The sequence below is a fragment of the Siniperca chuatsi genome, linkage group LG16 (genome assembly GCF_020085105.1).
Source record: "Siniperca chuatsi isolate FFG_IHB_CAS linkage group LG16, ASM2008510v1, whole genome shotgun sequence".
Classification (NCBI taxonomy): Eukaryota; Metazoa; Chordata; class Actinopteri; order Centrarchiformes; family Sinipercidae; genus Siniperca; species Siniperca chuatsi.
The window spans coordinates 19,212,550-19,236,359 of NC_058057.1; the positions used below are offsets into that span (position 1 = coordinate 19,212,550).

Below are 23,810 nucleotides of genomic sequence, written 5' to 3' on the forward strand. Positions count from 1 at the left end.
TTGTTGTTTTAGTGGATGTTACATGGTGACAATAGACAAGATGTTGGTATCAATCTTCTCATCTCACTCTTGGAAAGAAAGCAACTTGGCACATTTCCAAAAATGTCAAACTATTTATTTAGAAAAAAACGATAACGTACATTGGCTAATATTCCATATTAGACTGATATTAGCATAAACAAGTTAACATAAACAAACACTCACACACCAATTTTGATATCCAGTATCTGTCATAAGGTGAAACGGAACAATATCAGACACGCCAACATTTTATCAGGCTCTAATCTGAATTATTGTATGCATTATTAATATACTGAACTACAAACTACTTTCTCCCTTTAGATACGTTCATACCCTGTACACACAGACACATTTATTTCCTTCAAAAAACACAATAAGTTCAGTTGACTTACTATAATAAATATTCATTCTAAATTAAGCACTATGTGTATCTTTTAATTAATAAACTATTTGTGATATCTCAACTTATACTGATTATATCACGACATACAATTACATGTACTGTACTTTATCCATATTACCCTTTACTACCTCGGTGTCTTGGCAAATTTCTAGTCACAGTCTTGTTAACAGCGAGGACACCCTTCCCCAGACTCCTGCTGCAGTACAGCAAGCCGATGGCTCCATCAGGGACACTTTTTGTTGTTTGTGTGTCTTGATGATTCCTAAAAGGTGATTACATCTACCTCTGAGGCTGGACTGTTCTCCAGTTGGTCCGACTGCTACGGTCAGGGAGAAATTAAAACCCAAACCAGCAAGGTCTTTGTTGACAGATTTGGTGAGAAAAGAATCAAATTGTTCAATTTCAAAATCTCAAGTGATCTGGTGAAGAACAGCAAATTACAGTTGCCCAAGAAGATCCTTTGCTGAGTGACCTTTGAGTGGGTTAGAGCACAAGAGGACCTGAGACAGGAGTGTCTCCATTTTGAATCCCTGGACAAATAAAATTTGCTCTAAACTGTCAAGGTGCCCTTGAGGACGAAACCATACTCCCAACAGAGCCACTCCATGACAGAGGGAACAGTGCAATGACTGCCTTAACTGTGAACATCTGTGAAGGCGATTTTAAAAATTCAAAGCCCTGGGGGAAAAAAAGGTCACAACCAGGACACAATCCAAAGCAGTGACCAGCTCCTAACTCCACCATCTTCACCGCTCCCTGAGTTTTGAATTTTCAAACGACATGTGTTACGTATTCCCAGATCCCTTCTGCAGCTGCTCATGTGGTTGGGCAAGTGCTTTGGGCTTTGGTTTATGTAATGACTGCAAAGCAACACACACATACAGTACGGCTGACTGAGTTGCTGCATGGCCAACATTGTAGCAAGCCGAAACAGAATCATTACAAACACTTCCACTTATTAAATTGGCATGCTGCTGGATGCAAGACTTTATTTCATGGTTCGGTCCAAAAGGAGAGTAAGCACAGGCCAGGATCCTGTCATGCCACTAGAAACATTCTTAGGACAGAAATCTCTCTTTTCTACATAAATTGAATAGATGTCATTAAAATATACATGCCTCTTTACTACAAGGCACACTGAAATGTCAGAACTTTGTGAAAATCAAGCTCAACAGTGATGGACATAGCACATATCTAGTACGATCTTTTACTGAAGGAACCTCAGGGAAAAGTAATACTAGTAATACTAGAGAAAACATTTCTATATTTTAAAGCTATTAGCAGCAACCACCTGTCAATGGTCTGTCCCACTTACTTAAACCTCTGGACATCATGTTGCTGAAAGGTCTGTGCTGATTATTCTGACGTGACAATAGATCTGACAGAGAGATGTGTGGGGTACACTCACTTGTGACCCCCTGTACAGCGGTCAAAGGTCAGCTGAGGGCAAAATAAGACCCCATTAAAATGTTTACAGAAACCATGAAACCAACATGAACACTGACATTCAAAACTACTCAGTTTCTGTGAAAATGAGATACTCGTACCCTCCAGATACTCACTGCTAAACTACAGAACAGCAGCTCCACATAGTGGACAGTCTAGCCTGTGCTTTGATAATAAAGCTCAAGGCGCAATTTACCAAACATGAAGGAACAATGTTTAAAAAAGAAAATAAAAATATGGAGGTTCAGTTTTGACCTTGGGAACACACATCTGTGTTTCACTGAAACTGAATTAAATATATTTTAACACACAAAAGAAAAGAAATCTTGTTGAAATAAACTTCATGTAAAAAGTGTATTTGTGAAGACTCTTGCTCTTCCTCATGACGCCTTTGCCGGGGTTTTTCCCTTTGTTTCCCGACAGCATCTCAGCCCTGTTCTTGATTGTGAAGACACAAATATCCTCTGTGAGTTCAAGCCTACTCTCCACTGGTTCCCTGTCCAGCTGTGTACTTCAGCATTAGGTCTGTAAGAAGAAAGACATTGATGAACTGTGAAGCAACATTACATAGAGATCTATAGTACATGTACAGATTTTATTTAGAATTCAACTGTTTTCAAACTAGCTGAATGCCTACAATAGTGCCAGAGAGGCAAGAAAAGTATGGATCTTAATATTTTCACAAACCACAGCATTACTGTTAATACACCAGGTTCTTCAGAGATAATGAACCATGTGTCATCTGTAAAATATTAGCTAAGAAAATCTTGTCATTTAACATGGTTTCCAGTGCACATGAGAAACATGGAGTTTTCTTTTTACGTGTAATTACAAGTTTCCTTGAACTGTAAAAACTTCTATCTCAAAATACAAAGTCAGGTTTACTGCAAGAAACTAGGGCTTCAAAAGCCAATTTTACATCTTGTAAAAGGTGACAGCTCCTATGTGTAGAATATTTGTGATTATAGCGTTTTTCAAATAATTCAGGTTTGTCATTGTCTGCTACAGTGCCTTTTTTGATTCTACCACTCACAATTGCCAGTTGCACAAAATTCAGAAGTCCTATACAGTAATGTTCATTGGGGCTTTAAGAAGATATTGACTTAAAGAGGGGTAACTTTTGATGTCCATTTGCTTCAGTAACAGGTGTCTCAGTCTCTAACTGCAGTCAATAAAACGTTGAAAATAAATACAGATTATTGTAGGCAAGACAATTAGAATTTCTTGGCCAATGTTGTGTCTGAAAATCTTTGCCTCTTATAGGTAACATCCAGGACTGACAAAACATCCACAGTAATGACAGTTAACAACCTCCAGAAGTGGTTTTATGCCCATGTACACCCACTTACCTGGGCAAAGGATTTTTGTCAGTGATGCCTTCACTTCCATGAGCTCTGGGTTCTCCTCCGAGTCTTTACTGGCGTGGAAGCTTGTGAAATGCAGCGCCGGCCACCAGTCTTTTCTTGCAGCCATTTTTCCAGAGACAACGTTCTTCCAGTCTTCTCTGTTTTAATACACAAATTTACAGAACAACAGGCTTCAACAACAGTTAGTAACATACAAAAAACCCCTGCAGTCTCTTTTAAAGTTTAATCAAAGAGAGAACTTTTTCAAACACTTTTTATACGTACTGTAACTGTAATTTTTGAATAATGGCCTTTAAACGTTTCCACGCGTCCAGATTGCTCCTCCAGCAGGCGAAGTCCAGCATTTCTAGAACAACTCCTAAAGCTTTCTGGAGGTCACTTTTTTTCTCTGACAAAAAAAAACATCAATAATGGATATGACAGAAGAGCAAAAATGTTATTAGGAGACATGGCTATAACAAAGGAGAACATATTTTGATTAAAAACTAGACAAATCAAAATCATCTTTTTCAAAACCCAATAAAATAAAAATTTTATATCAAAAAGATAAGCGTCTTGATGTTTCCAATTAGTTACCGCTTGGTCAATAATAACTAAAATTAAACTTTTCTTCACATGAATTTGATTCACTTTAATTCTGTGTATCATTAATTATCTGGTAAGGCTGGACTTTTTTGCCAAATAGAAGACATTTAAATCTGCTTTTACCTGAGTGAAGCAGGAGAGAGCTGTACTCCAACATCAACTCATGGCTTGGGACTAATACTTGGAGGACCTACGACATAAGGAAGTAAAGTTTTAAGAATGCATTCGACACAATGTGTTTTTGTGTGCTTAACTGTAAGTTCTAGTTTAACAAAGTATATATAATATCGTAGTTTGTACGCAGTTTCACAGGGATCATTACAGTTTCATATCTCTCTTTTTAATATACAGTTATACCTTCAATACTTTCATTAGTTTCCTCTCCGAAGTATTGTGCCGCTTTAAGTACTGGTACAGATAGACATGCGCGTTGGGATTGGGTGGGAAATTGCTGTCATAAGCGTAGTCATTCAGGACTTTCAAAGCCTCCTCATGATCATCGTAGAACTCCAGCATCTGCCAAAATAAAACAACGGTTACACAAGTAGGGACGTTCACTTGAACTGGGCCTGAAATTGAACGAGCTATTAGCAAGCCATTTGAAAACATGAAAGACAAAAAGTTTGTTTAAATTAAATTAAGAGCATGAAACAGATTGAATATATCAAAATGTATAGTAGGGCTGTAACGATTTTAATTATCAGTTAATCTACCGTTTACTATCTGCTCTTTCTACAAGACTAAGAAAGCCAAAAAATATTCACACTTGAGAAATTGGAAGCAGTGAATTTGACATTTTTGTAAAAAAAAAAAAAAAGACAAATGATTAATCAATTATCAAGATTATTAAGGTTGTTGCATATTAATTTTTTGTCAATCGACTAATTGTTGCAGCTCTAGTCTATTCTGTTTCATCTTGTGATATTAAAAAAATAAATATTTCTTTAATTAAAATCAGGCAGTTGGGAATGAGTGCTCACCTCAACGTAACATAATATGAAGGGATCCCAGACACCAGGCTTTTTCAAAATCTCTTTTAGATTCACAGAGGCCTGTCTAAAGTAGTTGTGCATGCCATGGTTGTCATCAGAGTTGGCATTATCTGAAAGAGGATCAGTTTACATCTCAAAGAGTAAGTAGATTCAAATCATCAATCACACTAGAGGGCATTTAGTACACACAAATAGATTTCTTACAACCTAATCATCTCCTTTTTTACCGGAGTAGTTACTGGGTCTGACCTGTAGGTGACAGTGTGACATCACACAAGATGTCGGTGTAACTGATACACGTAAATAATGCTTTGGGTGTGAAGCTGTGTATCACCTTACCGCTGTTGGAGTGTGTAAACTTTTTGTCACACCAGATGATGTAATCCAGTAAACTCCTGTAGGCCTGGATCAGTTTAGTCCTCTGATCCTGAGCTGCTGACTCCTTCCCATGCCTCCAACCTTCAGCGGCGGACAGCTGACGCTTTGCATCCTCGATGTGACCATTAAGCAGCAGGTGGAACGAATGTTCCAGACAGATCTAGAGAAGCAAAGGAACAGGTCTCAAATGTGTTTCAGCAATGTAAAAAAAATAAAAAAGAAGTAACTCCACATGAAAACTGTGCACTGTGTAGTCAGGTCTACTAGCTAACATACCAACAGGTAATGTCTAACTCCTGAGTGTTTCATTCGTTCATAGATGTTGTTGTAGTCTTCCATCTTTGAGTTGGGGTGATGGTGAAGGATCTCAGCGCTGATTCTCCAAATAAGCTGGGGTAGAAATTTCAATAAGTGTTAATATCAAGGATGTGGAAACTTGCATACAGTGCTTTATCAAATTCTTTACATAACTTTACACTACTTGATTTATGAATAGACTCAATTAAAATGTTTGCAATCTCTGCACATTTATTTTGGCTGGATGACTGTAAAAGAATTACGTTGTGTTTTTAGAAGCAGGCTTTTGTGGCAAGTTTTTTTTTTTTTTAAACTTGGGAGAGAAGTCCAAGTATTGAAATTGTATAATTTGTGTCTCTGTCTGCATGACACAAAAACATACTAACACAGATTAAATCAAACCTACCTCCTTATACTGCTGAGCTGTGCCATTAGTTGGGTCGTCCAACATTTGTGCATAACATGCCATATATTCTGCTGCCTCTTGCCATCTGTGATGCAGCAAGGCTTCTCTGATCTGCTCCAGACAGATTCTGGTACTCTGGTGAAACCCAGTTTCCTTAGGTGTCTCTTAAGATAAAAAACAAAGTTATTATTTGATGACATGAATGCATTTGTCATAAACATAATTAACTATTATAGGTTCTATAGCTCGACAGACACTGGATTTTTAAGGCTGTTACCAACATGAGTAAATAATCTGACAATGATATTGGCCAATAGTCATTATTCTACATAAACACATAACAGACATTTTCGATAAGGATCCTATACATTTGTTTTATTAAAGTGTGGCTAAATTGCACTAAGTTGTAAAATAAACTTCTCAGTTCTTCCTGGTAAAGATCTATGTAATGGACACATTGTTTCTGAATTACATCCAACATATCTTTGGCGTTTCTGTAATAAAAGGTTTTATTTATCAGCCAATATATACATTGATACCAATATATCAGCAATAAGTCAATATTGGCCGATATATTAGCCCAGATGATTTATCAGTCTAGCTCCATTAGGTTCTGCATTGCAAACAGAACAATGTATGTAGGTATATACTGTACAACTCACCTACACACATGGGGTTAACCAGAGGGAGCTTTGATTTGTTTCCTCTTTTTGAAGAGTCATCGTCTGAGGAATCATTGTCCTCTAAATCTTCAAGAGGCCCTAGCTCTCTTTCCAAGTCATCCATAATCAGCCCAGCAGTTAGACTCGGGTGAGACAGCTGCCTTTGATCACTTGCTCTGATGCTCAGTGTATGACTTCCACCTGCAGGGAGAAAAATATTTATGTCAGCAGGCAGACTAAACTCCAAAAGTCATAAGTCACTACTGAGTAATCTGCTGATTATTTATTATTTAATCGTTTGTTCCATAAAAACTCAGAAAATAGTTAATGAAACATCAAATAAAAAATGCCCATCACAATTCCCATTGATGTCCTCAAACGACCAACAATCTAAATTACATATTCAATTTACTATAACGTAAGACAAGGAAAAGCAGCAATTTCTTACATTTGATAAGCTGGAACATGCATTGGTATTTTTTGCTTGAAAAATGACTTAAACTATTATACGATTCTAAAAATATCTGCCAATTAATTTCCTGTCGATCAACTAATCACTTAATGGAGTAATCGTTTCAGGTGTGGAGCTAATTGCTATGTAGCTGTAACAGTTGACAGAAAGTCATTACGGATGGACACACACTAATACACCAATGTTAGTACTGTTAATTGATCTTTTAGACTCCAGTTAACGATAACTTTATTCTACAGCTGTATGAGAATAGGTGTTACTGTAATTTGAGGCTAACTCACTAGCTAGTTAGTTAACTTTCTCAGCATTGTTTTGAAGAAACGTAACCACCAACAAAGCTACGCATATTATATTAACTATATCAATGTGAGATTTAGTTAGAAGAGGAAAACTTATTCTCTATTAAAACAAAGTTAACTCAGTTCCTATCTGCTGAGCAGTTACGTTAGATGTTTCTGAGGCTAACCAACATGCCGATGCTAAATTGTCAGTTAAGCTAACCTGCATCGGTGAGCTTACGTTAAAATCCAACGTACAGTACTATTCACACTTTGAACCTCTTGAAAAAATTAATATCATGCAATGTCTTGCAAAGTCGATTAATGTGACTTCCACATGTTGTTCCCCACTATTTTTTCAGTACAGTAGCTACTAGCTAAGGAAGTAGAGGGAAAAGCTACACGGTTATTGGTTGCTGTGTTCGGACGAGGCGGAGCAAAGAGCTTCTTCTTCGCTTGTTTTTTCGTTTTCTTCTTCTTCTTCTTCTTCTTCTTCTTCTTCTTCTTCTTCTTCTTCTTCTTCTTTTTACACGATGGAATTTACAACAGGTTAACCATTCAACAGTAACAAGGCATGCTCGGGGTAGTGCACAGTAAAAAAGAAAAATAATAAATAGAAAGATTAAGAAATAAAAAGCAAACAAAATTAAACTAGCTACATTACAAATAAAATTCATTACACGAGGCTCTAGTTTTCACAGCTTTAGAGGATTTTAAGTAGGACATGAAGACAGTAAGGTTGCGTTTCTGCTTTGCAAATTTGCCGGCGTGTATATGGAATTTTGCTAATGAAATAAGATTAATAACATACATTTTCTTGACAGGCATTTCATCAGCAAACAAACAGATAAAATAAATTAAATTTGGAGTTTGAGTTGAGTATCTAATTTTCTGTTAAAAAAAGATTAAGGTCATACCAAAAAGTCTGACTAATGGTACAGTCCCAAAAAAGATGAGTTGTCATCTGTGTGGTAACAGAAGGAACAAAGAGGGTCAACATTTAGCCTATACTCGCCCCTTATTTGAAACAAAAATAATTCCTGGGTAATAACCATGTTTTTCCTAGTCTATACCAACATACAAATTATTCCAAACAAATACAGAAGCAGGTTTAATAATTGTGCACCTCTGGATTATTTCCCTTATACGTTTATTATTACTTTTTATACTAAAAAAAAAGATCTGAATTCTCTATGTATTATTTTGGTGGAGTAGTTTGATGGATAATATCTCTAATTGCAGCTGACAGCAGAATTTTAATACCTGACAGAGATTTTCTTCTTCTTCTGCCAACCTGTCCTCAGGTGAAATGATGTTTCAGCAAAGACTCTGTGTTCCAAACGCTGTCATAACACACTTGTTGATTATGAGAAACCAAAGGCAGTTAGTAAAATTTTCTCTTTCTCCAGTGACTTTCATAAGCCAACCAGTTTCTTTAAGGTCAGTCCTGATAGTATTCACCAAATAATGTTTATGCAGACATCAGACACATTGGTATTTGTAATAGTTAAAATTTAGCTCAGAATGTAGTTAATTTTGTTTTTATAATGTTATTTCTTACCTACCTCTCTGAGTGTACTTGTGCTGTTTTATGATTTTTATGTGTGACCTGGCTAGCAGAGCAATTTCTAATTGGCATAATTTCTCATTAATAAAGTACTCTATCTATCTGTCTGTCTGTCTTTATTTAAATGGTGTGTAAACATTAAGTAAATCACACATTGAATGGATCAGATGTTTGTTAATGATGGATCTCTGGTTTTCAAAACCCCAAATTTGCAATAGTTTTCATTGTATTGAAACAATTGCTGGCAATAAGATATCGCTTCACTAGCTTCTGGATTGGCAGCACATATTGATTTTTCTTTTCATTAATAGGTTACAGTTTTGTTTTGTTTGTTTTGGAGGATTAATGACATTAAGCTTACAGCGCACCAGTCAAAATCAAAAAGTGAATACTCAAATATGAATAATGAGGAAGACCTGTTTTTCATTCTCTTAAATCTTTTCATAATGTAGATGCCCTCGGGTGTATGATGGATTATTCCAGAAGAAACTGCACATACTAAATGATGAGGCTGATTTCCTGCACAGTCACATGAAGCAGCCTAATCCAAACCTTATATCCTGTGAAAACCTATCCGTGCCTACACCCAGCCGGATCTGATCTGCTGACGTGTCGGCTCCTCCAGCCCAGTGCTCATGCTCCAGCAGCGGAATCCAGCCAGTCCACAGAACTGCCAGCATGGCAGCAAAACACTTCTACCGACAAGGCTTTTTATTACTTTTATTTAATTTTATTTCAACCGCAGCCTTGGAAAAAAGATTCTCCGATTTTAAAAGATGCGCCGATGAGGAGTGCAGCAGTAAGTTTGCTGGTTTGTTGTTACTAGCTCATCCGGACTTCAAGGATGCAATCTTCCCACATCCTGATACCACAGCTAGCCATAAACTGCGCCTTATCTCTAGACCTGTTGCCAGTAGATATTTGCGACCTAGATAACCTCCTGCAGCTGTTCCGATGTTATTTAGCTGTATGCTGCTCATTGAAAACAGGGCAAGCTAATGTTAACATTAGTCATTAGCTTGCGAAGGTTATTCGTTCAGACGCAGCCTGCGTTGGCCGGTTGCCTGGCAGCTCTGGCCTGCCGTGTTGGGTGGACAGCGGTAGCTAATGTTAGCAGCTAATTAGCCACCAGCCGGCTTGGGCAAAAGCTCTGCTAATGTTAGCATCTGGACAAATAGTTAACATAAGCTAACAAAGTACAAGCCTCGTTAGCTCTATTGTTAAGCAACATTAGCTTTGGTTGTTGCTTCTCACCTTGTTGCTGATGCTGCTTAACACAGACTAACGTTACTCTAGATTGCCTAGTTTAACCAGCAAATGCTTAACATTTAATGTTAGCTTCAGGTGACGATCTGATAAGAGAATTAATTATTGATTATGTTAACCCATGTTTATGTTTCAGTTTTCATTGCTAGACTTAAGCCAACACAGGTCAAGCCAAAATGGGACTTAGAGTTGTTGTTATTGACAGTGTTCACCTAAAAACATCACTCAAAGTGTTGACCACAACCCAAAAGGCTGGTGTAGGTGATAAGAAAGTGATATATTGGCGACATATTGTCAGGGAAAGCTAGTGTCATAAAGCAGTAAATATTGGACACATAAACACATAAAACAAAGTAGATCAGTTACTCTGCCGTCATTTTCTAATGAGATAATGTTTTAAACCAATATCTGAGACTAAAACCATGAGATTTGGGTTTTAATACCTTGTTTGACATGTCCTTTAGTTACATCAGTTTCAGTCTTATTTTGTGTTGCATGTTTTGTGAAAAGGGCAATATTGTAGATCTAAAGCAATTAGTCGATTGACAGAAAATTACATGGCAATAAACAATCAATCAGTTAAGTAATTTTTAAGCAAAAAAAAAGGCAAAAATTCATTGATTACAGCTTTTAAAGTGTGAATATGTGCTGGTTTTCTTAATCTTCTGTTACATTAAACCATATATCTTTGGCTTTTGGACTATTGGATTTGGACATTTGAATGTCAACTTGGGCTTTGGGAAATTATTTTTTTTTGCTTACCCAATTAATCGATAAAATAAATGACAGATTAATTGATAATGAAAATAATCGATATTATGAGTGAACCCAAAACAAGGATGCATATTTCCTGTTTGTCTGCATCTCGGAAAAGCTGCTGCCAGTTTGGCATTTTGCATTCTTGAAATGAGCACTATGTGAAAAAGCTTAGGCCTATCTTTCTGAGACAATTCTAATGTTTCATATTTTGCTTTCACAGTGCTTCTGTGTCGGGGAAAAGCAATGAGAGATTTCTCGGGGCCAGATTGTCGGTTCCTGTCAGCCAAGAAATCAGAAACTATCTATGTATACTACAAATTGTCAGGCAGAAGGGCCGACGTATGGGCCGGAAGTGTAAGTAAACTATGATTAATATTTAATCATGGATAACATCTAGGTTTGGCTGTAGTTATAATCCTCAACACGTTCTCTTCCTGTTTTTGTCAATAGGTTGGAAGTCACTTTGGCTATTTCCCAAAGGACCTTCTTGCAGTTAACCACATTTATACTGACAAAGAACTTGAAGTTCCTGCAGAGGTATGAATATATGTTGCTGACTAATTGAATCAAAATGCAATCTGAAATTCAATGGAGCTTTCAAGCTATCAATAAAATAGCACTTATAAATTCCCCTGCAATTCCCATATGTATTTTTTGTAATTCAAATTTTTTGTCTTCTTTTCAGGAAACAGATTTCGTCTGTTTTGACACCGGATATGACAAGTTTGACAATTACGACATAGATTTACTGTTAGGCTCTTCACTGGAGGAGGATAAAAGTGGAAATAAGGGAACATCTGACCAAATCCAAGTGGCAGAGGGCACGCAGAAAGAAACACAGCCATCAGCAGACGAGGCAACTGACAGTGAAAAACAAACTGAGCATCATAATAACTCTGATGATAGGTCTGAGGAAAGGAGTGAAACCAAAGATGCACCCACAAAATCTGAAGTGGAATCTGTGGCCAAAGATGATTTTGTTTCAGAAAATGAACCAGTCTCCATTTCTGAAGGAGTGCAAATCCCTGAGTTAAAAACTACCCTTGGAACAACTTTTGATGCCGTCACCTCCGATGATGAAATCACCAAGAAAGTTACCCCGTATGAAGAGGAAGAAACCGACTATGTGGAGAATCCTCCCGAAGATGACATTGATGGTAAAGAAGAAACTCCATTGCTGTCTTTCTCCGAAGAAACTGTGAGCACTCCAGCATCTGATTCCCTCAAAATTTCTGAAGGAGTGCAAATCCCTGAGTTAAAAACTACCCTTGGAACAACTTTTGATGCCGTCACCGCCGATGACGAAATCACCAAGAAAGTTACCCCGTATGAAGAGGAAGAAACTGACTATGTGGAGAATCCTCCCGAAGATGACATTGATGGTAAAGAAGAAACTCCATTGCTGTCTTTCTCTGAAGAAACTGTGAGCACTCCAGCATCTGATTCCCTCAAAATTTCTGAAGGAGTGCAAATCCCTGAGTTAAAAACTACCCTTGGAACAACTTTTGATGCCGTCACCTCCGATGACGAAATTACCAAGAAAGTTACCCCGTATGAAGAGGAAGAAACTGACTATGTGGAGAATCCTCCTGAAGATGACATTGATGGTAAAGAAGAAACTCCATTGCTGTCTTTCTCTGAAGAAACTGTGAGCATTCCAGCATCTGATTCCCTCAAAAAGCATGAAAGTCCTCCAACAACACATGATGTTAAACCAGAGACTGCAGAGGAGAAGAACATGTGGACATCAATTGGAGATGCTGTTTTTTCAGTTGTCACTGGGGGAGAGAAAATGTCACAAGACTTTAGTTCGGAGGAAGATGACGAGGATGAGGAAGAAGAAACGGCTTCAGAAGCCCCTCAGAGTTTTGAGGAAGCAAAAAAAGACGTCAAAGAACCGGTATCAATAGAATTGGCAAAAGAGTCAGAGAACATAGAGCCACTACAAACAGATACTAAAGAAACAGACAGTGACTCTATGAAACACTTGTTCGATCATGGTGATGATGATGATGGAGACATGATCGGACCTGAGCAACCTTGGGAGGAAACATTAAAACCAACTGATGAGCCGATACACCATCAAACAGAAGCAAGTACAATATTACTGGATCCGGTATCCCAAGATGATACTTCTGCCGTTCCTGAGGCTCAAAAATCTGATCTTAAAACAACAGTTGAACCCTTTGAGCACAAAGAGGAAGAGGAGGAAGTGTCCAAAGATTCAGAGGTCAATAACAGTAATGCAGGTGTACAGGACAGTAGTGTTGCAATGGAGCATAATGAGGATTTAGACAATGAATTGGCTGAAAACAAAGTGGTGAGCGATCAAGAATTAGCCAGTACTGAAACTGAAACACATCAGGACAAGTCCACTCAGGAGATGCAGTCACAGAATTCAGATGTCAAAGATGATGAAAAGACAGTAGATGACAGCCTACCTAATCAGATACATGACCATTTAATGACAGATTTAGAGAGTAATAACAGTCAACCAGAATTATCTGTGGAGGAACCAGAGATTCATGAGGAACTTCTTACGGAGGTTTGGGAAGATACAGAGAGAGAGGAGGAGAAAGAAGGATTACTTGAAGATGAAAATGCACTTTCTTCCTCACAATCAGACGACACAGACTCTGACAAACCAGCACCTGAAACAACCCTGCCCACTGCGTCGACTTCAGAGCCACAATACAGCGATAGCGTGTTGAGACTGACTCTGCTTCGAGACCACTTCACAGAGGAGAGCATGGAGCGGATCCAAAGGCTTCTGGGTCTCAAGAATCTCTTTAAAGCGGAGGCCATGTTCTCTGACTTGGACACAGAATTGCAGGCTACCCGTCTCTCATCCACAGGTACTATGCAAGACATTGAAAATGCACTCGAGGGCATCCTGGAAGCCTCTGAGAACACTATCCTGGACGAGATTGAGAAGATGCTGGATAGCCAGGGCACAAAACACAATTATGACCAACATACAGACACAAGTAGTGTGGATGAGGAGACTGAAATACTGGATGACTTCCAGGAGCTTGCATTTAGTCTACGACAGAAGTATTCAACAGCCAGTGACAGCACGCCTTTAGCAACAGAAAAAGCATCAGATTTTGACCAAGGTAGGTTTGTTTATTATCATTTTTAATTTGAGTATCTGTGCTGTAGGATTGACTCTTCTGTGATTGATAAAGTCAGGTCTTACCATTGCATATTCTAAGTTCTAGTTTTAACTACTAATATGAGCCTTGCACAGACAAGTACAGTATATTGCATCAGCTTATGATCTGCAGATAAAGTGAATGCATAATTTGATACCGTGGCACAGCAGATATGCAGCCCTGTGTTGTCTGTTCAGGCACTGTTCAGACGAGTATCTTGTTTCCAGATATATCCAGATTGTTGTTAAAAAGGAATGAAGTTAACAACGGGCATCAAAATGTGTCTCAAGCGGCCAATACTAAAAAGGAAAAAATACTTATTTATGCTTGGCCATACAGCTAGAAAAGACGATTGTACCAGCTGTTTGATACCTCAACCTTTTTAACTTTGGAAATCTTGTCCTACTTGTTTGGCATAATTTAAACATTGAACAACCACTTTTGTACTTTTATCTGTAATTTTTGCATCTTTGCTTTGCAGATGTCATGTAGTGTACTGCCCAAATACAGATTTAAAATGGTTTCGCTCCAGCTGATCGTACCAGCCCTTACTCTGCTAACCTTACATTTCAATGTTTTCTCTTACATTAAAGAGAGTCACGCTGACCTCCTCCTAAGCAAATACCACACTCTTGACAAAACCGTAGACCACACCTGCTATCATTAGATCAATTATGTTTGATGGAAACCCGAGTTGTTAGCTGCATCTGTTAAATGCACACCTCACAGGAAAAAAAACTAAAATCTCCTACTAGGGACACAATCCTTTCTAACCAGAAACTTTTTAGACAAAGCTGGAAAATTACCTCCTTGGCTAATCCCTAATTGCTCATTTGTTTTTGTTCCAATGTTTTCATTGTAGATGAACATGAATTAAACATAAAAGATGACATGCCTATCATTGTTGAAGAAGAAAAGGTTGAGGCTGGGAGTGAGGACAACCTCACAGTGACAGATCATGAGGAAAGACCAGCAGAGACTAAAGAAGAGCACATAGTTTTGGATGAGATGCACAGTGGACCAGACGTCAGTGTGGAGGAGGATGGCGGACACTTTAATAAAAACGAAGGCAATCAGCCGAGCTTCAGTGCATCAGATGAGATGCAGAAGGTCCCTCAAGCCACCCTGGAAAATCCCTTAGACATGGGCCTTGCTGTCGAGCACTTGCCCTCAGGTTGGTAATCTAAATGACAATTAATTAATCTTTTTTTTTTTTTTATTAAGTAAATTGATCATTTGTGTCCTTAGCATGCAAGTTTCTTTAACCTACCAAACAAGAGTTTTGGCTTCCAAAAGATTATTGGAGTCTTTTTACCAAGCCCTCACATTAAATTTGACATTTCTATTACATCCTCACTATTTGTGGCATAATCAGACAATGCAAACCTGTTTTGAGTCATTTGGACTTGGATTACAATAAAATATAGCACAATTAAGTTCAAAAGTTCATTCTCGGGGTCAGCAAATCAGTCCACTGCATGTTAGGCTCCCTGAGATTTTATTATGCTGAAGTCACAGGTGAGTGTTGTTTGGTTCTATCTTTGCTTTACCTGGTTTTGAGAGAATTGTTTGATAATCACATGATACTTGAACTATTGACATGCATGAGATGACAAACTGTAATGGAATTCACTTTGTATGTCTATAACACACATAAACTGACTAACAGGTAAATCTTGTTCTGCCAGGATCTCTGGACTCCATGGACCCAGTGTCTGAAATTCACGAAGAAGAAGTGGGATTATTCTCAACTGGAACTGTTTACATGGGCTGCATCCTTTCGATGATCAAGAGTACAATTGCAGAGTGGACCATAGTGGTAAGTCTTAGTCAGCTACTGTGTACATTAGCTTCTTCAGCTTAATTGTTTTTGTTACCTGTGTTGTGCATGATATATGTGAAACATTTAAATCCATAAAATCAATAATGCAGAAGAATGCTTATTCATGTTTTAAACATTGACAAAAATGTGGTCCAATATCAGTATGCCCCCTCAAAGGTTTGCACACACTATATAGCTGATTATCATGTAATGGTGTCAGACAATTTTCAAACATGTTCTGATTTGGTCTAATAATTACACTTTTACTATGATATGCCTCTGCAACAGGTAACATTGGATGTCACACATTACTGTCTTATTGCTCTTAAAGCATTTTGAGCACTTGCATCCTCCTGCACTCACACATTAAGATCAATGTAAATACGAGGTGTCAGTGCTTGCAGGGTGGATATTGGGCACTCCGTATCATTGAAACTTCAAATGCCCGATTTTTCCTGAACGTCCCACGGCCCTCCCCCCCTGTCTTGTGGACTGTCGCGGTGTAGGCTGAAGTTCAACACAGCCGGTGCTGAGCTAGCTACTAGCACAACCGGCGGGGCCTTATATTGACATGGAAGGGCAGATAATTATCATAAGACACAGCCGTAAAATGGACTATGTGCTGTCAAATTAATTTAGCTTCTTAATCGCTCTTTGTATTAAAATCGTTAGCCATAATTGAACCTCCAGCTCCACTGACGTTAACGTCTCCAGCTTATCGGTTGATTTTTATTTTTTTTGACAGTGAATGGGATACGACGACTCATCTGTAATTTCCGTTAGCCAACTGTTGTTGCCAAGTCCTGCTTAGCACCTGTCTCGACCATCTAACGTTGTCAGTGTTTGTTTGTAACGACGTGTTTTTTATTTTTTCAGACGCTGTAGGCTATAACGCTAACTGCTAACGTTAGCTTAACGGTACAGTTTACTTTGAGGGTAGCTAACGTTAACGTGCTAGCAAGCTAATATCTGTCAAACTAGCATATTTGGGCTAGTTCCGTTCTTGTTTCAAAGACCTTTCATGGAGAGTGATACATTACCCCGACCTGTAATGGAACCGGATCATGTTAACATGTTTTTTCTAAAGGAGCTGCAACATGTAAGTGGAAAAATTGGGTCAGTCTGACTCGTATGTCAAATATTTATTATGCTATCATGGCCTGCTGACGTGTTAATGAGCATATGGCTGATGCACGTTAACTACTCCTGAATTTACTCACCAAACTACCAGATGCAGTTGATCTTGCCTCTTAGATGTTGACAGAATATCTTTAACTTCCATATGGGTCTTTCGTAACTTGTTTTCTGTGTAGATTAGAGTTTGAATAGCCTGAAACACAGTTACAGTCCAGCCTTTGTGCATTGCTGTATAGGAAAAAGTAGACTTTTAATATGCAGCTGGCTGAAGAGAGCATGTTAATCCTTCCAGGCAATGTGGTGTGTTAATTTATTTGTAATCCCTGCATTTTATTTGAGCCATTGAGTGTGAGTTTGTTCCTGTCTGAATTGCCACATGCTCAGTTCAAAGGTTTCTTTGTGGTTGGCACAATATGCAGATTTCTTTTTGGTAACGTTATTAATGGACTTTAATGAAAACCACTGAAGCCAGTGGTAAAATTATGGCCCATTTTGGCTGTTGATACTATTCGTAAATACTGCATGTGCCATACCTGTGTGTTGATTGTGTTGGTGGCAGGAAACTTGTGAAAGAGCTGATTAGTTTTGCAACTTTATGACTGTTTCGCTAGTGTGTTGTGTGCTAATGAATAGAGAGTTCAACATTCTTGGTTGTGGCAAAAGAACACTGCTTGGTGCACTACGCTTGTTTTATTATTACTGTATGGTAATGCTCTGATATCTTGATAAGCTTTGGCGTGAATAGAGTAGCAGGCCACTCATCACCTCTCTTTGTTGTTCATCAGATTGCGGTTAATGAATACGCAGTATCTCAGTGTAAATATTGGAAGTTCCTTTGAGGCCTAACCTACTGTAGGCTTGCTGGAGTGTCTCACTGTGCTTTGACAAATATTTACTTGCCTTCTGTCTCAATTTTTAGTCTTTTCATAATATTATTACCATTTAAATCACAGTAAGAAGGGTAACCATTTATTGCATGCCTTGAGACATAGAACATCTATCTTCAAGAATTATGTTTACCCAACTTTTTCAGCTTTATTTCATTATTCCTGGTCATTCCTCAATCTTGTGGTTGTGTTTGTGCCCTCAGGTGATTTCACTACTGCCTGAAGAGTGGAAGCCAGGGGAAACCTTGTTGGGCTGTCCTTGGCAAGCTGTTGTCATCACTGCTTTGGTTGGAGTAGTGACCTTCACCCTCTTCTTCTGGAGGGTTGTGTTGGCAGTAAGTGTTGTACTATTGCTTCTCTCATCTCTGCTCAAATTGTGTCACAATGTGCCAACAACAAAGAAAAAATCTTGATTTTTGTATAAACTTAGATCTAATTAGGTTGTGACTTTAAAGATGCAAATACACTTCTCTACCTATGGTTTGAGATCAAGATAATATATTTTTCTTATCTGGATCACGGTTGGACTTACATGTAAATGATGATCACGCTGTGACAATTTTTTCCGACTGTTATCAGACATCAAACTCATCTTACTGCTTTTCTAAACTTTTTTAGGTAAAGAAGAGAGAATATCTTGGTAAGTTTTTACTTATTTTTTATCACATAACATAACAAAATGCAGAAGTGTATAATATAACTTTATAGAGTACGGTCTAGACCTGCTCTATAGGAAAAGTGCAATGAGATAACTTCTGTTATGAATTGGCGCTATATAAATAAAATTGAATAACTGATTGTGTAATTATTGATGCACTTTTTTGGACACAGTGGATGAAAAAAGGCTGACAGAGCAAATTCTGGCACTCAAAAAAGAGAAGAATGATGCTCTTACCAAAATGTCTGAACTCGAGAAACAGGTGAGCTACAAATAAAAAATGTGACAATTGTCTATAAGCTACTTTTGGTAAAAGTTTTTGTTTCAGGAATTTTCCTAGTTGTCTTCTTATTATTTTTTTTAGACTGAACAACTAAAAGAAAATCAAAAACAGTCAAAGGAAACTGTTAGTTGTGCAGTGGAAAGGATGCAAAACCTGGAGGTGAGCATTAAGGAACTAAGGATTCTTGTTGTGTTTTTATTTAAAAAAGAGCTTTTAAGAATGGGGAAGTGTACCTGTAAATGGCTTGTGGATGTTGTGTGTCATTTGGACAGCAAGTAAAATGGCTTCTCATTTTGTCAGTGAACTGTCAGTGAAGTTTCTCTTGTTACCTTTTTGCAGAGTAAGGTTTTGGAGGCAGAAACACAGAATGAACAGATGGCTGAGGAAAAGAACAAATATGCAAAACTACTCAAAGATGAGAGGGCAAACTCTCTGCAAAATGAAACCAGGGTAAATGTTTAATATTTTGTCCTTCCTATTATTACTTTTAACTGTTATCTCAAATTAATAATGCTTAACGATTTCTTTTAACAGATTGAGAAATTGGAGAAGTTAAACGAGAAGCTACAGCTCAGCAGGAAAAAGATTCAGGAAGCTCTCGCTAAGGTACAAGTCCTCTCATAATCTTCTGCACATTGCAAAATGATATGAAGCTTGTGGTTTCAGCTTCTCTTATAAACTGCATGTATTTGCCACAGACTACTATTCTCCTGGACGAGTCCAAGATTCGTGAAGATGCCCGAAACGTTCAGCACAAATGTCTTCAGAAAGATTATGCAGCACTAAAAGAAGAAAATACAACAGTAAGACAATATGTAGACGTGTTTGGATATTTTGTTGATCACTGAGGTCTGTTAACAGAGGTTTAAATTGATGGGTATTTTAATCTGATTTTGTAAATAATTTAGCATTTCATCAGAGTTCATTGAAATGTGATACTTTTAGATACATACTGTTTTCCTGAGACACTCCCCTGACGTTGCCTATTCTTACAGCTCAAGGCTACTATAAAGGGCTGGGAGGACAAACACAAGGAGCTGAATGAGCAGATTAAAGTCTATCAAAAGTCTCAGAAAGAGCTGGAGGACTCTGTGGTGCTCAAAGATCACAACGTGGAGGTCAGGATTTTGTTTATATGTTTTTTTTTTTGTTTGTTTTTTTTTACTACTGTCACAGTTTTTCTTAGTTATCATCTGCACATATTAGTCTTTAACTTACCCCCACACAAAAATGTCTCCTTGCAGGTGCTGTCTGAACTTCTGGCAGACCTAGACGCTTGTGATTCTCAAAAAGGTGACTCCAAGGTTTTAGCCAATGGCGAAGTAGCACCTGGTTAGTTCCAACTCTTACTATTACTAATTTAGTAAAATGAATAATACACTTGCAAAAAATAGATTCTAGTAGTTCTTAAGTGCCAACACATTTGTTTTCAAAGTATAAATGACGTTGTGTTCAGCTTCATACTAAGTTGTTTATGGCATTTCAGTGTCTTTTTCAGACAAGAAGACAGCCATAAAGAACAGGATCAAACAGATGATGGATGTTTCTCGGGTAAGACAAATCTTAATACTGATATTAATTGTTAACCTGCTTCTACTGTAATGTGTTTCTTTTGTTTTAATATGTTGTAATTTACATTATTTCTTTTTAGGTCCAGACCACTCTCACTGTGGTCGAAGAAGAGCGTGATCGCTTCATGACCAAACTACTGAATGAAGAAAAGACTAGAAAGTCTCTAGAAGGTATGTTGGTCATGTTTCTTTTGCTGAAAAATTAGGTTTTGGCAAATATGACTTTCTTCCTGGCTCTTTTTAAACACACCATTGTATTGTGCAACAGAACAACATCAGGAGCTGGAACATGCAATTGCAACCCTAAAAAGCGATAAGAGCCATGTTGAAAACCAGTTCAAGATCCTCCAGCAGAAAAATGAAATCATGGTTGAAATGTACCAGCAGAAGGAAAACGCTTTGCAGCAGTAAGTGAAGCCGTAACAGCCAATCAACACGTTTTTATTAGCTGCTGTTGCACACTGTAGAACATCTGCTGTCATTTCACTGCTATGAATATGAATAAGCTATGCTGTGTTACTGTTATTTGAAGAAGGGTGTTTCTGTGGCTTCACAGGAGATTAACGAAGGAAGAGTTGGAGCGACGCAGCAAAGAGAATATGCTGTCTGAGGTGGGAGGAAAGGCGCTCGAGGCCGAGGAGCAGGTTAAAGTCTTAAGGCAACGCATTAATGAAATGGAGGAGCAGATGAAGAAGACTGAGGAAGTCTATAAAGAGCAGGTAGACTCTTGTTAAGTTTCATTAAATTTTTAAATGAGCAAGTACAGAGACAAATCTTACTGAAACCTGAACCCTGACTGAATGTCTTTTTTTACTTCTTTTTTAGATAAAAGAACAGGAAAACAAAACTCACTCAAACTGGGTATGTTGCAAAGAGTGGCACAGTTTATTCACAAATATGCTGTAAATGGACATTTAAGCCTGTTTAAGATTAATAATAAGCTGAGGCATTAAGATTCTAGTTGCACACTAATTCTCCCATTATGTTTCCAGGTAAATGCTCGTAATGCAGAGCGAGCTCTTAGTCAAGAGAAGCTTGAATCATCAAAGCTCCGTGAAAAGTAAGTGTTTGCAGAATTAGTAAAAATGGTTGGGTTGTTGTGTTACAGTTGAAATGAAATGTTAATTTCCTGTGGCTAGAGCAGAAACGATTACTCGATTCAACAGAAATTTAATTGGCAACTATTTTGATGATTGATTCATTGTTAGTAATTTTTAAGCAAAAATACCTAAATAAATTTTCAATTCCTCAAATGTGAGGATTTGCTAGTTTTAATATCATTTTAAATTGAATATCGTTTGGTTTTGGACCATTGGTTGGACAAAAGGAGCAACTTTTGACACCTTGGGCTGTGGGAAATTTTTCACAATTTTCTGAAAAAATACTCAGCAGATTAAATAATATGTAATTTAAAAAAATAATAATAATGATAGTTAGCCCACCCATGGTGCTTATTTGCTTCTAACCAAAAGTTGTTTTGTGTTTTTACCCATTAACAGGCTGGCTGTACTGACCTCCCAACTTAATGAGCGCCGTGCTCCTCTCTTCAGACCGAACTCTGGACAACCTGCAGGCCCTCGCCAAGGTAAGCAGACCACACACCTTCCCTGCTGTTCTGATCCTACGCAGCTTTGAGAAGAGGATGCTGTTTTCTAATAAAACCCTGCATTTCTTTTTTCTTGTATTTTGTTCTTGCTAAATGAGAGAGGATTCCAATATGTTGTGGTTGTACATTTGTCATTTCAATGTACTTGACTTTCTGGGAGAGCCTGGAATGAGGACGTCTTCTTTGCATAGATTGTGGTGCATTGTCAGCTCTTTATTTTCCTTTGGTAAATGGATGGTTTGATCGTAACAGGTGATTCATATGGGCCCTCTCCGGTGAGTGGGGGTGCACCATCCCCTCCAATAATGATAGAGGGTCCCAGGCGCCCTCCTTCTGCCCCAGTGGGCCGAAGAATTGACCCGTATGGTGAGTCCCGGTGGATTACTTCACCTTCTTTGATCTTCACCACAGTTGGACATCATCCCTCTGCTACAACCTTGTGGCCTTAAATCTTTCTCCTCTTGCACACCTGACTTTATTCTTTTCAGCTCTTTCACCTTCTTGAGTTCCTCCTTTTATTTCTTCCCAGTGTGTATTACATCCTGCATCTTCCTGGTATCTTTGTTTTCAAATCCCTTTTTTTTGCTCTTGTTTTTTCTTTTAGTTAAATAATTTAGAAATGTCCTTTTTGGGGAGGATTTTTTTGTGTGTTGCTGTTGAAATGTGCTTCACCTTTTGTTCTTTAAAGGCCCTAAAAACATATTTTGCTAATCAACTTCTTACTATAAGCAACAGGGTCCTGATAAAGCAGGTTAGCTGATTTTTTAAGTATTAAACTCTTAATAAATAATACTGAAGGATGATTTTGATCATTTCTTATTCAGTTGTGAATTAAAGATAATTCACTTTAAAGTTTTCAGGGGCTTTAAAGTCATCCAGAATGCTTCGTTCCTTTGACTGTTTTCCTCATGGAGTAGAGATGACCAGCCTTTGCCCTTGAAGTAATTTGTTTCCTCTTCATTTGTTTCTTACAACTGTGTCTTCCCTGGAAAAGTGCTACTGGCAGAGTCTTGAGGGACTTCGTTCTTCATTGCGTCTTGTTTTCTTCTCCCCTCAGGTCCACGACCTCCATCAGACCCACATGGTCGTTACCCTGAAAACAAACACATCTCTGGGATGGGTATGTCTTCTGCAGTCTCTGTATTTCAAAGAGTTCACCTTTGTTTTTAACAGTCTTCCAACACAGTGTTGTTTCTCCTCTTTCAGACATGATGGGCCCCCGCAGCTCCTCACCTGCCAACATGGACGGATCTGTAAGTCTTTTTCTAATCAGATCAGACTAATTTTTATATGATACCTTCCCTCCTTCCATCTGAAGGTGTAGAGCTCCTACCTACGTGTCTGTTGTGTATGTCCTTGCTCTAAAACAGACACAAGCAGTAGATCCACAGATAAAAGCAGAGGCACAGGCTGAGGCCTCCACAGACAGTCCAGAGCCAGTGAGTATAGAGGCTGTCCAGTCCAGTGGTGAAGGTGTATGCAAGCGCTCCACGCCCTCTTCCCTAAAGCTGGATTAGGGAAGCGATTCAAGGCATTTTGCTTCACTGGGGCTGACTTAACTTTTGGGGCTGAGCGTGTGGTTTTAACTGTTCTCGCTGCACTGAAAGAAGCAGAGATTCTTTTCATCAGGTCTAAACTTCAGCTAAAATGTGTCTTGGAAAATATTTGAGTGTAAAAGTTGCAACTATGTGTGGTCGAGTGTTTGTGAACGTGGTTTGATTTTTCATCCAAATAATCATGGTGTGTGGTTACTGGTCATGTGATTGAGCCCTGGCTAAATGCACTTTTTTTT

General features: G+C 38.2%; 2 protein-coding genes across 10 annotated transcripts in view; one reads left to right on the forward strand and one right to left on the reverse strand.

Moving 5' to 3' along the window:
* Positions 1–89: 89 nt before the first annotated feature.
* taf1a (TATA box binding protein (TBP)-associated factor, RNA polymerase I, A) lies at positions 90–9,449 on the reverse strand. Of its 7 annotated transcripts, none has more exons than XM_044170055.1 (11): positions 9,427–9,449; positions 6,558–6,758; positions 5,896–6,059; positions 5,469–5,582; positions 5,154–5,352; positions 4,803–4,924; positions 4,180–4,338; positions 3,946–4,012; positions 3,502–3,625; positions 3,220–3,374; positions 90–2,395 (listed from the first exon to the last, which is right to left on the reverse strand). In XM_044170055.1, exons 2-11 carry the CDS (start codon positions 6,679–6,681, stop codon positions 2,349–2,351), a joined length of 1,275 nt encoding a protein of 424 aa, XP_044025990.1. In that variant the 5' UTR covers positions 6,682–6,758; positions 9,427–9,449; the 3' UTR covers positions 90–2,348. The 7 variants fall into 7 exon arrangements, with proteins under 7 accessions (XP_044025990.1, XP_044025989.1, XP_044025985.1 ...); XM_044170054.1 differs by lacking the exon at positions 9,427–9,449 and adding an exon at positions 7,710–7,729; XM_044170050.1 differs by lacking the exon at positions 9,427–9,449 and adding an exon at positions 7,549–7,702.
* mia3 (MIA SH3 domain ER export factor 3) overlaps positions 9,448–23,810 on the forward strand; it is an 18,541-nt gene continuing 4,178 nt past the window's right edge. Inside the window, exons 1-26 of one of the 3 annotated variants that reach the window (XM_044170045.1) lie at positions 9,448–9,673; positions 11,120–11,253; positions 11,350–11,436; positions 11,585–14,015; positions 14,917–15,228; positions 15,743–15,873; positions 18,104–18,235; positions 18,519–18,540; positions 18,732–18,820; positions 18,923–19,000; positions 19,181–19,291; positions 19,376–19,447; positions 19,540–19,644; positions 19,837–19,959; positions 20,086–20,173; positions 20,328–20,392; positions 20,493–20,583; positions 20,681–20,819; positions 20,969–21,131; positions 21,238–21,273; positions 21,405–21,472; positions 21,912–21,997; positions 22,271–22,384; positions 23,076–23,138; positions 23,225–23,271; positions 23,389–23,457. In XM_044170045.1, the coding sequence (XP_044025980.1) occupies positions 9,553–9,673; positions 11,120–11,253; positions 11,350–11,436; positions 11,585–14,015; positions 14,917–15,228; positions 15,743–15,873; positions 18,104–18,235; positions 18,519–18,540; positions 18,732–18,820; positions 18,923–19,000; positions 19,181–19,291; positions 19,376–19,447; positions 19,540–19,644; positions 19,837–19,959; positions 20,086–20,173; positions 20,328–20,392; positions 20,493–20,583; positions 20,681–20,819; positions 20,969–21,131; positions 21,238–21,273; positions 21,405–21,472; positions 21,912–21,997; positions 22,271–22,384; positions 23,076–23,138; positions 23,225–23,271; positions 23,389–23,457 (4,977 nt within the window). In that variant the 5' untranslated portion in view covers positions 9,448–9,552. The remainder of the gene's footprint in view (positions 9,674–11,119; positions 11,254–11,349; positions 11,437–11,584; positions 14,016–14,916; positions 15,229–15,742; positions 15,874–18,103; positions 18,236–18,518; positions 18,541–18,731; positions 18,821–18,922; positions 19,001–19,180; positions 19,292–19,375; positions 19,448–19,539; positions 19,645–19,836; positions 19,960–20,085; positions 20,174–20,327; positions 20,393–20,492; positions 20,584–20,680; positions 20,820–20,968; positions 21,132–21,237; positions 21,274–21,404; positions 21,473–21,911; positions 21,998–22,270; positions 22,385–23,075; positions 23,139–23,224; positions 23,272–23,388; positions 23,458–23,810) is intronic. The other 2 variants (XM_044170046.1, XM_044170047.1) reach the window with 2 other exon arrangements.